Source organism: Lissotriton helveticus, chromosome 7 (genome assembly GCF_964261635.1).
Source record: "Lissotriton helveticus chromosome 7, aLisHel1.1, whole genome shotgun sequence".
Classification (NCBI taxonomy): Eukaryota; Metazoa; Chordata; class Amphibia; order Caudata; family Salamandridae; genus Lissotriton; species Lissotriton helveticus.
Genome location: NC_136068.1, coordinates 736,679,876 through 736,692,477, shown reverse-complemented (window position 1 = coordinate 736,692,477; position 12,602 = coordinate 736,679,876). Strand labels below are relative to the sequence as shown.

The 12,602-nt window shown below is 42.1% G+C and overlaps 1 protein-coding gene across 4 annotated transcripts in view; it reads left to right on the top strand.

Annotated features, from left to right (window-relative positions):
* Positions 1-12,602, top strand: part of ARHGAP26 (Rho GTPase activating protein 26) — a 2,444,655-nt gene that overhangs the window by 385,815 nt on the left and 2,046,238 nt on the right. For all 4 annotated transcript variants that reach the window (XR_013598661.1, XM_078653061.1, XM_078653060.1 and 1 more), the window contains exon 2: positions 8,415-8,510. Coding sequence is in view for 3 of the 4 variants with exons in the window: in XM_078653061.1 (XP_078509187.1) it covers positions 8,415-8,510 (96 nt within the window). In the remaining variant the exon portion in view is untranslated. The remainder of the gene's footprint in view (positions 1-8,414; positions 8,511-12,602) is intronic.

Here is a 12,602-nt window from a genome sequence, read left to right as displayed (position 1 = left end):
CTACTCACTGCTCACTACTCTACTCACTACTCACTACTCTACTCACTACTCACTACTCTACTCACTACTCTACTCACTACTCTACTCACTACTCTACTCACTACTCTACTCACTACTCTACTCACTACTCTACTCACTACTCTACTCACTACTCTACTCACTACTCTACTCACTACTCACTACTCTACTCACTACTCTACTCACTACTCACTACTCTACTCACTACTCACTACTCTACTCACTACTCTACTCACTACTCACTACTCTACTTACTACTCACTACTCTACTCACTACTCACTACTCTACTCACTACTCACTACTCTACTCACTACTCTACTCACTACTCTACTCACTACTCTACTCACTACTCTACTCACTACTCTACTCACTACTCACTACTCTACTTACTACTCACTACTCTACTCACTACTCACTACTCTACTCACTACTCACTACTCTACTCACTACTCTACTCACTACTCACTACTCTACTTACTACTCACTACTCTACTCACTACTCACTACTCTACTCACTACTCACTACTCTACTCACTACTCACTACTCTACTCACTACTCACTACTCTACTCACTACTCACTACTCTACTCACTACTCTACTCACTACTCACTACTCTACTTACTACTCACTACTCTACTCACTACTCACTACTCTACTCACTACTCACTACTCTACTCACTACTCACTACTCTACTCACTACTCTACTCACTACTCTACTCACTACTCTACTCACTACTCTACTCACTACTCACTACTCTACTTACTACTCACTACTCTACTCACTACTCACTACTCTACTCACTACTCACTACTCTACTCACTACTCACTACTCTACTCACTACTCACTACTCTACTTACTACTCACTACTCTACTCACTACTCACTACTCTACTCACTACTCACTACTCTACTCACTACTCACTACTCTACTCACTACTCACTACTCTGCACTCACTACTCACTACTCTGCACTCACTACTCACTACTCTGCACTCACTACTCTGCACTCACTACTCACTACTCTGCACTCACTACTCACTACTGTGATGTCCTACTCACTACTCTACTCACTACTCTACTCACTACTCTACTCACTACTCTACTCACTACTCTACTCACTACTCTACTCACTACTCTACTCACTACTCTACTCACTACTCTGCACTCACTACTCTGCACTCACTACTCTACTCACTACTCTGCACTCACTACTCTACTCACTACTCTGCACTCACTACTCACTACTCTACTCACTACTCTACTCACTACTCTACTCACTACTCTGCACTCACTACTCTACTCACTACTCTGCACTCACTACTCACTACTCTACTCACTACTCTACTCACTACTCTACTCACTACTCTGCACTCACTACTCACTACTCTGCACTCACTACTCACTACTCACTACTCTGCACTCACTACTCACTACTCTACTCACTACTCACTACTCTACTCACTACTCACTACTCTACTCACTACACACTACTCTACTCACTACTCTACTCACTACACACTACTCTACTCACTACACACTACTCTACTCACTACTCTGCACTCACTACTCTACTCACTACTCACTACTCTACTCACTACTCTACTCACTACTCACTACTCTGCACTCACTACTCTGCACTCACTACTCTACTCACTACTCTACTCACTACTCTACTCACTACTCTACTCACTACTCTACTCACTACTCTACTCACTACTCTACTCACTACTCTACTCTACTCTACTCACTACTCTACTCACTACTCTCTACTCTACTCTCTACTCTACTCACTACTCTACTCACTACTCTACTCACTACTCACTACTCTACTCACTACTCTACTCACTACTCACTACTCTACTCACTACTCACTACTCTACTCACTACTCACTACTCTACTCACTACTCACTACTCTACTCACTACTCTACTCACTACTCTACTCACTACTCTACTCACTACTCTACTCACTACTCTACTCACTACTCTACTCACTACTCTGCACTCACTACTCTGCACTCACTACTCTGCACTCACTACTCTGCACTCACTACTCTGCACTCACTACTCTGCACTCACTACTCTGCACTCACTACTCTGCACTCACTACTCTGCACTCACTACTCTGCACTCACTACTCTGCACTCACTACTCTGCACTCACTACTCTGCACTCACTACTCTGCACTCACTACTCTGCACTCACTACTCTGCACTCACTACTCTGCACTCACTACTCTACTCACTACTCTCCTCACTACTCTCTACTCACTACTCTCCTCACTACTCTCTACTCACTACTCTACTCACTACTCTACTCACTACTCTACTCACTACTCTACTCTCTACTCACTACTCACTACTCTACTCACTACTCTGCTCACTACTCACTACTCACTACTCTTCTCACTACTCACTACTCTACTCACTACTCTCCACTCACTACTCTACTCTCTACTCTACTCTCTACTCTACTCTCTACTCTACTCACTACTCTACTCACTACTCTCTACTCTACTCTCTACTCTACTCTCTACTCTACTCTCTACTCTACTCACTACTCTACTCACTACTCACTACTCTACTCACTACTCTACTCACTACTCACTACTCTACTCACTACTCTACTCACTACTCTACTCACTACTCTACTCACTACTCTACTCACTACTCTACTCACTACTTACTACTCACTACTCTGCACTCACTACTCTGCACTCACTACTCTGCACTCACTACTCTGCACTCACTACTCTGCACTCACTACTCTGCACTCACTACTCTGCACTCACTACTCTGCACTCACTACTCTGCACTCACTACTCTGCACTCACTACTCTGCACTCACTACTCTGCACTCACTACTTTACTCACTACTCTCCTCACTACTCTCTACTCACTACTCTCCTCACTACTCTCTACTCACTACTCTACTCACTACTCTACTCACTACTCTACTCACTACTCTACTCACTACTCACTACTCTACTCACTACTCTGCTCACTACTCACTACTCACTACTCTTCTCACTACTCACTACTCTACTCACTACTCTCCACTCACTACTCTACTCTCTACTCACTACTCCACTCACTACTCCACTCACTACTCACTACTCTACTCACTACTCTACTCACTACTCTGCTCACTACTCTGCTCACTACTCTGCTCACTACTCTGCTCACTACTCTGCTCACTACTCTGCTCACTACTCTGCTCACTACTCTGCTCACTACTCTACTCACTACTCTACTCACTACTCTACTCACTACTCTACTCTCTACTCTACTCTCTACTCTACTCTCTACTCTACTCTCTACTCTACTCTCTACTCTACTCTCTACTCTACTCTCTACTCTACTCTCTACTCTACTCACTACTCTACTCACTACTCTGCACTCACTACTCTGCACTCACTACTCGCTACTCTACTCACTACTCTACTCACTACTCTACTCACTACTCTACTCACTACGCACTACTTTCTACTCTACTCACTACATTCTACTCTACTCACTACTCTACTCACTACTCTACTCACTACTCACTACTCACTACTCACTACTCACTACTCAAGTACTTTCAATGCAAGGTGACTCTCATTGATGCTTTATAACTCAGGTAGGAAAAGACACTACTTCCAAATAAAGAGTGTCCGATGAAGTATGTAGCTCACAAGGGTGGGAGGAGTGGTGACGGTTCAACCTATGTGTTCCCAAAGTGAGTCACCCTCGGAAGGCCTGAAATGTTTATTCAAAAGACAAAACATGAGTAATAATCTCAAATGTGCTCTGGGTGGCAATTAGCATGGTAGTAGCAAACATTTGCACTGTCAACCCGCATGAGGCACCGATGCCCTACTTGTTCGGTTCTGCTTTTAATGCAGTAAAACACTACAACTTGTGGGAAAGCCTGGTGTTGGCTTTTAGCTGTCAAATGCATTTCCCTTCGGAGAAATATGCCTAGCGGCTCAATTACCAGTCATTCACAATACACTACAGCGCTGAGCACGAGTGATGTGGCTTTGACATTTAACCTCTGAGCCTTAAATATTTGCTAGCTTTTAAACTGATTGTGTACAATTACCCCTTCACGTCAAGCGCTGATTTATCATCCCGTCCAATAGCTTGTGCTCCAGCAAACACTAAACTGAGACGCCTGTTTCAGAACACTTAAATATTTTACTGTCCATTATATATGCAAAAAGTGCTCCCCTGCAAAACAACTGTCAGGCTCGGACAAGGGACTGTTTAGACCTCACATAGTTTTACATTGAACGCGCTCACCGCTCAGACCATCTGGATTGCATTACACAGGCACTCTGACAGCTCCTAATTAAGATTAATAGTCTGCCGTGCGTGCGCGTAACCGCAGAGAAAATGCCAACATGGCCGCCTAACATTACATATGCCCTATGGCATCAAGACTACTACAAAAACAGCACCGCGACGACCAATCACCATTCAGATAACAAAAAAAAACTCGCGCACTAAGGAATGTGTCTTTCCCGAGCCCTAAGAAACTTTTTTTTTCCTTTAATAATAGGATCTCGGAGCTCCGCCCCGAGCCCTAAAAACAAGTATTGGCATAGCCAATAGGTCTCGCCTTTGGGATCTTATAAGTATTTAGTTATGCAGCACAATATCATTGGTACAACAGCATCAACTGTTGCATGGCTCAACACTTAAAAGGTTCCAATGGCGAGCCCTATTGGCTATGCCAGTGCTTGTTACTTATACATTTCGCTGAAATCGACGTATTTTACAGTCAATGAAGGAGGATTTAAGTGGAAAGAAATCTGTTATATTTAATCATGTTTTCGACAACCGTCTCCCGTCACCTGATCGGATTTGTTTTTAGCAGGAGTTGGTCTGCGACACATGAAAATGAGTATTTTCCATGTTTTTCGTTATGGTTGTCAGACTTTTTTTTAGTGCTGTTCACAGCGAGGCTGACAGGAGCAGATCTGTGACAACTGAAAGCAAACGGAGGTAGAAAATGGGCAGAATTGAAGGGTCTGGTGCCCTTTCCAGACACAGACCTGGATCTTTATAATTTTTAAACGGAATTATTGGCTTAGACAAGCTGGTGCTACTGTCCTGACTGTTCGTTTGTAGCCGCAGATGTTCACAGGCTTGTTTCCCTTGTAGAGCTGCTCGTTTTAGGCTCCGGCCTCTGGCGCGTGTGTGCGTGCGTGCGTGCGTGTGTGTGTGTGTGTGCTTTTTTTTCCTCTTCAGAAACGTGGTCGTGCGTAGATTATACTACTGTGGGTTTGCCATTCGCTTGGACTGGGTCCAGGGGCTAATTCCAGGGTGATGAGTTGGCCGTGGCTGGGAGCGCCGAGAGGAATGTTGGCAGGGCACCCAGCCTGGCACGGATCCTCCGCAAAGCCTGGCTCGTGGCCAGCATCCGCCCTGCATAGGGAAGGCCAGGGGGCACGGCTCACACTCCAGGAGCATATGTGGTGTGGGGTAGGAAATGTAACCACATCGCTGGCATTGATTCTTAACAGAGATCCCAAATGAGTGACTACGCGTTTAGATTAGACTGCAAACTCTTAACACTTACAAAACGTCCCTGCAGAAACTGAAGGCTTGTCCTGTACACATAGAAACGAGAAGTGAAAGGGACACTTTCTCCCCGATGTTGTCTTTGCCCCCCTCCAGGCTGGGATATATTTTTAAGTGAGTTTGTTTCCACTCTTTAAAAATCCAAGAACCGGCTTAACTGCTTTATAAATAGTGGCGTTTTAGCTGCCCATAGAATTCGTTGGTATGGGCAGACACTATGGGTGCTCCTAGCATTAAGATGCTGAACTGGCTTTTCGGATTCCCTATACGTGATTTATCGCAGTATGGACTGTAGGAGCCAATGCTTGATGTATGTTACAGTTTTTGCACAATCTGTTGGTTTGAACAAAAACATCCTATGCAAATCTTAGTTATCCGGCTGTTCTCTCTCAGGAAGCCACCAGCATGGTGGTGCGTCCTCTGCTCTGTCAGTGGTGAGAATAGCCAGGGCTAATAGTAAACCGGGCCCTCTTTACTGGTGGGATTGTGGGTGCACTTCGTTTAGTTGTTGACATCTGTTGAGCTCGGAAGTGTAACCAAAAGCAGTGTTTAATGTGTACAGGTGGTTCGTGGTTCCCAGCACGGCACTTAATTGTCAACACCGACACTTATATCAGTCTGCAGCATGGTAGCGCTGTTTGTGTAATTTGGAGATTAGCACAATAGCAGCTGTTTATTAGTCTAATGTACATAAAAACGAATCTCTGTCATCCAAGTATTTTTTTTTATCTTTGAAGGCCTTGAATAGTCTGAATTGTCATACTTGTAGGAGTGTAATGGTTAGTTGTGCAGGTACTGTCATTGGCAGCGCTGGCATGGACAAAGGGTAGTCCAAGCTGCAGTGACCTGACGCGAGCCCATGCACTTATTTTTTTAAATAAATTAAGCACTGACCAAAAGGTATCACATGACGCTCAATTCAACGTATCCGTTATTGAATATATAATAAATGTCTGCTTTATGTTCATGTGATTCGGCGCGTCAGTCAAGAAAGATACGCTCAGAAGGGCCTGAATTGTAGGCCGGTCCATGTCCACTTTAGGGGCACTGTTTTGGGTGAGAAAATCATTCCGGTCAAGAAACACTATTTCAATTTGTTAAATTATAAAAGCCAATCGATCATTAGGACTGTGAACACTGCCCTTCATGAGCCCTCCGAACTTAACAATTTGAAGGGGAAGTTGTTTTCCATAAAAGTGGCACAGTAAGATTCACCAGACGAGCCTTGTTTGTATCTTTTGGTTAAAACTGCCTGTCCCAGAGACTTCAATCCCACCAGGTTATACGATATCCAATTATAAACACTGGCCCGGGCAGCTAGAATTTTAGTTTAATAGTAGTGGATGGGCTGTTGAATGTTGTGTACATGTAGCTGCCCCTCTTTGTCCTTCTTTCCTTTCGCACCCCTTTTCTAGCTCGAGCGTTGGAAAGTCGCCAGCAGAGGGCATTTTACTGCGCCACTAACCATACTGAAGAAAATGCAGGTGGTGTACCATTGTATATGGAATAATGAATAATTCGTTTTACACCTAGTGACATTGCCTTGCCTTTTACTGCATCCTATTTTATTTTCACAGCTTTACAGCGCCCCACTGCAAATTGTGTGGCTACCTAACGTTCAGCTATGTCTGTGTGGGTATACTGAAAGTGACCTTTGTGAAGAAACTGGTATTTCGTATTCTACTTTTGTCTCTTAATTAGCTCAGTGGGTATTTTGGGGATGTCATCACTGGTGCTTGGGGATTAAGAGGTTTTTATCACCTGAAAACAAGCCGCATGCCAAGGATCATTCTTATCTCAGAAGGTGCACGCTGGTGTCTAGTTATAATTCCAAACTCAAGCACACATCTCTGGTCTGCCTGACATACAAAGCAACCTATATGCTGCTGATCTAAAAACCAGGCGTGTAAAAAAAAAAAAAAGGTGATTATAAACTGCAAGCAAATGAAACACAATTATTGCATGTCACAACCACATAGTCAACCATTACCAACTGGAAGGCTGCATTTTAAAATGATCAAAACAGGCTGTTCTTCGTTTACAGGCATTGTAATCTTTTTTTTTTATTTACCGCTAACTGGAAAAAAATAAGAATCTAGTTTTTGAAAAATAAATATGTATGCGGCATACATAAATCCTAATGTATCTGGCGACAAGGTGGGCAATTTTCACCATGATGTCATTGAGGCCTAGTGCTTTTCTCTCGTTGTATGAGAGCTACCCAATGTAAAGTTAATGTATATTGTTTTTATAACCCATTCGTTCAGAGCTCTCACGGCCCTTAACCGATTGAGCGTCCTCCTAATCTCCTGACAGGTCAGTTGGCCTCAGTCTAACTTCTTTAACATTTTGATCACGCTGCTAGTTACCAGAGGTCAGTCCAAGTGACATGTTTCTTATTCATTCTCTGGGGTGACCTCAGCAAGGCCGCGACAGCCAATCACTGTGCCTATATTGGTCATCCCTACTGAGTGTGTTAAAAAAACATGGCAGCCAATTTTTCGTATTTGTATGTAGTAAGGTCAACCAATGCCCACGCCTCTAGTGGTAGAGGCTTGACGACAGACAAACACTAGTTGAGTGATACCATCCAACTCTTTTCAAGTAGATCCGCGGCAGCCGCCAGAAGGTAATAATTCACTATCACTTTGAGTTTGTTCAAGATTTCATACACGAAAATCTAAATTAGTGAGCCTCCCAATTCCTTCACCTGACAGTCTACTAACCAGCAAGCCAGAAGTCTGCATTGAAATCCTCTTATCATAATAATAATGTACATCGTCTGCCATGGTCTCCAACATTTGCTGTGTTTTCTCCCCACAGATCTCTCGTCTGCGAAGAGGAAGTTTGCAGATTCTTTAAATGATTTCAAATTCCGGTGCATTGGAGATGCTGAAACGGATGATGAAATTTGCATAGGTAAGAAGCTGACCAGATTCCAATAATATAAATGTTTGAGGAGAAAAGCGGAAAGGGCAACACTGTAAAGTGTAGAAGCGAAAAAGATCCCATCTTAATCAGCCTGTATCAAAATGTCTTACTCAGAAGCCAGACACCTGCAGAAGTTGCGCTATGCATCCACTGAACAACTTCACTGAGTCCAATCGGAAGCTCTAAATGATGTGACCATCTGAAAGTAATATTATTCCTACATCACGCAATATGTCGTGTAACTTTAAATAAACTTGCATTATTTTATCTTTCTCTCTCCCACAGCCTCTTTAAATCTCTTTTCACTCTGAACCAGTCACTCTGGTAAATGCCTTGGCTTCCCCCTCAACCTAATCTAGAAGTTGAAAAAAGTGCATGACAGACTAATACCATTTATTACCCACTCGAGGTGCCAAGTCTGTTTTGGTGACACTGCCAACGATGCACCAAAACGGTCCCACTTACATCTGTATGCCTGCCCCTTCTTGCACTTTCTGGCTGAGATTCCTTGTCCCTGCTGCTTGCCTGACCTGACAGTTGCTGCCCCTTGCCTGTCCCATTGTCTGCCCTCCCAGTTACTTCCTTTGTAGCTCTCACTCTCCCTTCCAGCGCTATATCTTGTAACAATTTCTTTCTCCTCTCTTGGACTCTTGACTATGATGATTCAAGCCGTGACTATTCTCTGTCCCTGCTCGGAGGCCCGTGCACATCAGCTGCACATTGAATTTACAATACCATGAAATGTACAATAACTGATGCTTAAAAAATAAACTTATTGACCAGTGGTATCTGTGTGGCCATGAGGGATCATACTAAAAGAAGACTCAATGTCCTGCTTTTAGGTAATGCAGTAATTTGTGATCAATCTTGTACCATTCCTTCTGTACGTGAGGCTGGTGGATATGGGATACCCTTTTAGAGATGATTAAAGTGACCTAATGGAATGGGGACGTGTTTGAAGGTAGTGGGAGGGTGAAACGATTGGGAGACTGAAGTAGGAACAAAGTGCAATCCTGACTGCCCATTACAAAAACACTCATTAAAAAAAAAAAGGCCTGTACCCTTCCGCGAAGCAAGAAATACCTCTACAAGCTGAATATAAAAAGAAAAACAAAAGAAAATTCCTATAATCCCAATTGCAAATCGTATATGATCTATCCAAGTCCAAACACTACAGCAAAATCTGGAATTTTATTAATAAATTAGATCACTGTTGTAGTAAGATATCAGAAAATGGAGTCCGTGCTGAGGCTTGGGAGCTTCATATAATACAATTATACTTGGATGAGAATCAAGGAGTCCCTGCCCCGAGTATTACACAAGACCAACCCTTTAATCATAAGGGAGGGTTCATTAACATCCACAGTACATGATTTGCCTTAGACCATGAAGCACCACTTGATCTTCTCTGCTTTAACGGTATACCTAGTACAGTACTAAAGGCCTACCTGCACTTTTGGTTAATGCCTTTATGGAAGGAATCTTTTCAGCTGTCCTTGGCCACAGATTCCTGATGGAGGATAGATTCTCTGTCCATTATTTAAAAAGGGCAGTCGTGGGGATCCAACCTGCTACCGCCTTATCACTCTGTTCGATGTAGAGGGGCAGGAGACATAAGCAAGAATTCTATTAAAATAACTATAAGAATGGATGACGAAAGTCCAATGATCCATTTTTACCAGTCTAGCTTAACGAGTGGATCTGGCACTGTAGACAATATAGTGACGGTGTCATAAGAAGCGCTCCCCCCCCCTTTTTTGCCTGTTTCGTAGTCTATTCAGCTGCTGTCGATAAGATTGATACATATCCTATGGAAAAAACTGCAGACCTGGGACATTTCGATTGCTCTATTACAGGCTTTAATTTTGCTATATTCGGATACATGGGTGGGGAAATGGGGTGTCAAAGAAAATAACCACAAATAGAGGTTTAAATCAAGGGTGCCTTTTGGCAACTATTTTTAATCTTTACACAGCTGCTATTGGTAACATATTGGGAACTGCCAGATCATTTCCTTAACTATCGCATCTAACTTATGCAATGCGCTGACTATATTGTACTATTGGACCAAACTTATATTGGCCTTCAAAGAGCACTTGACAAGTTTCATGTTTTTACTCAGGAAAACAAGTTGACCCGTATCAAATGAAAATCTAAGGTAATGGTTTTTAGAAAATACGCGAATAAAGCTTTAAAAAAATGGCTTGCGCGCCCTCACCTTTGAGTTGCTCTGCCCCGTACAACTACCTTGGCGTTTGGTTAACTGAGAAATGGTTGCCTTACCTTCATCTAGCAAACTTAAGGAGCAGAGGGGCTAATTTCACGTACACATTATGTAGACTCTAAGCCAAACTTCACAGTCCATCAACCACTCTAATGTTAATGGTAACAGACTAAAACTATCGTCCGCTTTAATTCATGGCCACCAAGGGTACCTGGGTAGCCTCCTCTCTCGACCAGGTCCAATGCAAAGCATAAAGTAAATTATTTCAGCTGACAAGCTGCTCTTTAGGGCTAACCTGCGCCTAGATCTAGGTCTACTAAATCAAGATCTTACCTGTAAATCAGAGTTTCTAAAATATTGTCTCCAGCTCATAACAGGGCAGTTTGAAGTCCAGTCTTAAATTATTTTTGAATGGGGAAAGAAATTGTAACCCCTGCTCAAATTATCTAAAGGAAGCAACCTGATCGCTAGAATTTGAACGTATATGGGATGAGAAACCAACAAGACTGATGCTCAAGACCGTATTGAAAACCAATAATTGCTAATAAGTTGAGCACATGAAACCGTGGAGTTTGCTAAGAAAACATTTTCATCATTAACTTTGGAATCTTATAACACACTAAACGGACAATAGTACATGTATGTAAATATTCATAACTTAGTACGGCAGAAAAATGTGCGAATGAGATTCATGCGATTTCTATTAAGAGTACAGAGCATCGTGAACTTCAGAATTCTTTCCTACTTTATTACTCAGCCTGTACTCTTACAAATATGTGTCATTTATCCCTCGCCTGTGCTGTCATGCGGCAGTAGTGAATGAAAACTTTTCATAAAATAGATCCGGTTATCAAATAACCTAACCACCTGCAAGCAAGCAGCAAAGCGTTCGTTGAATACAAAGGATTTCACTTAAATCTGTCGATACACAACATTTCTACAAAATGTTTTTAAAAAGCTCCTGGACTCCACTTGATGTCAGTCTTTTTTTTATTTTATTTTTTTAGGCCTTTTCACTTTCAGGTGAATTTTTAGATATCTTCAAGTATTGATATGGATCTGTGAATTGTAATGGTTTTAATTAATCACAGTAAAGATATTACCCTAGGACAATATCAGAAACATTTTATTTCCCCAAAAAGTTAACAGATCATATTTAGAGCATAAAATATCAGAACGATCTAAGAAGCTTGTGTTTGTTTTGCCATGAAGATTCTGCACTGTCTAAAAAAAAAAAATACAGGTAGAGTCGGTGGTATTACCAAAACCAAAGGGGTGGTAGATGTGACTAATTAGTGACAAACACAGAAATCGGAGTAAAAAAAAGTATCCAAGACTACCAAAACTTAAAATACAGGAAAACCGGTGTTGGTGCAAAGCATGGACACGTGGAGGACTAGTTTGTTTAAATGCACCATTTCACATTTTACCAATATTTGAAGAATTCGATGAGTACCTACCTATGAATGGAGTGGGAGGCATGTTAATGTAACACATTTTGCATAATGTACATCCACATTAGTCACACTTGGAGAAAAAATAAACTAATGAATATTACAAAGCTAGAATCCCTAATTAAAAAAATAATCTCCTATAGGCCACAAAAGAAATGATAGAATCCATAAAAGGTGCTTGCTAATTACCAACTCTATCTCAAAGATTGTGCGAAATAGGTTGAGATGAACAATATTATAACTGCTACAGGATTTTCACTATTTAGTTGGATGACATTGTTCCAGGGGAAAGACTATCCTAAAACAAGAATACTGCCTCCACTGCCGCCCGTGGCAGCAGTTCAGACTCCTCGAACATAGAACGTGATAGAATAAGAAAAAACAACCACCTAGACACCTAAA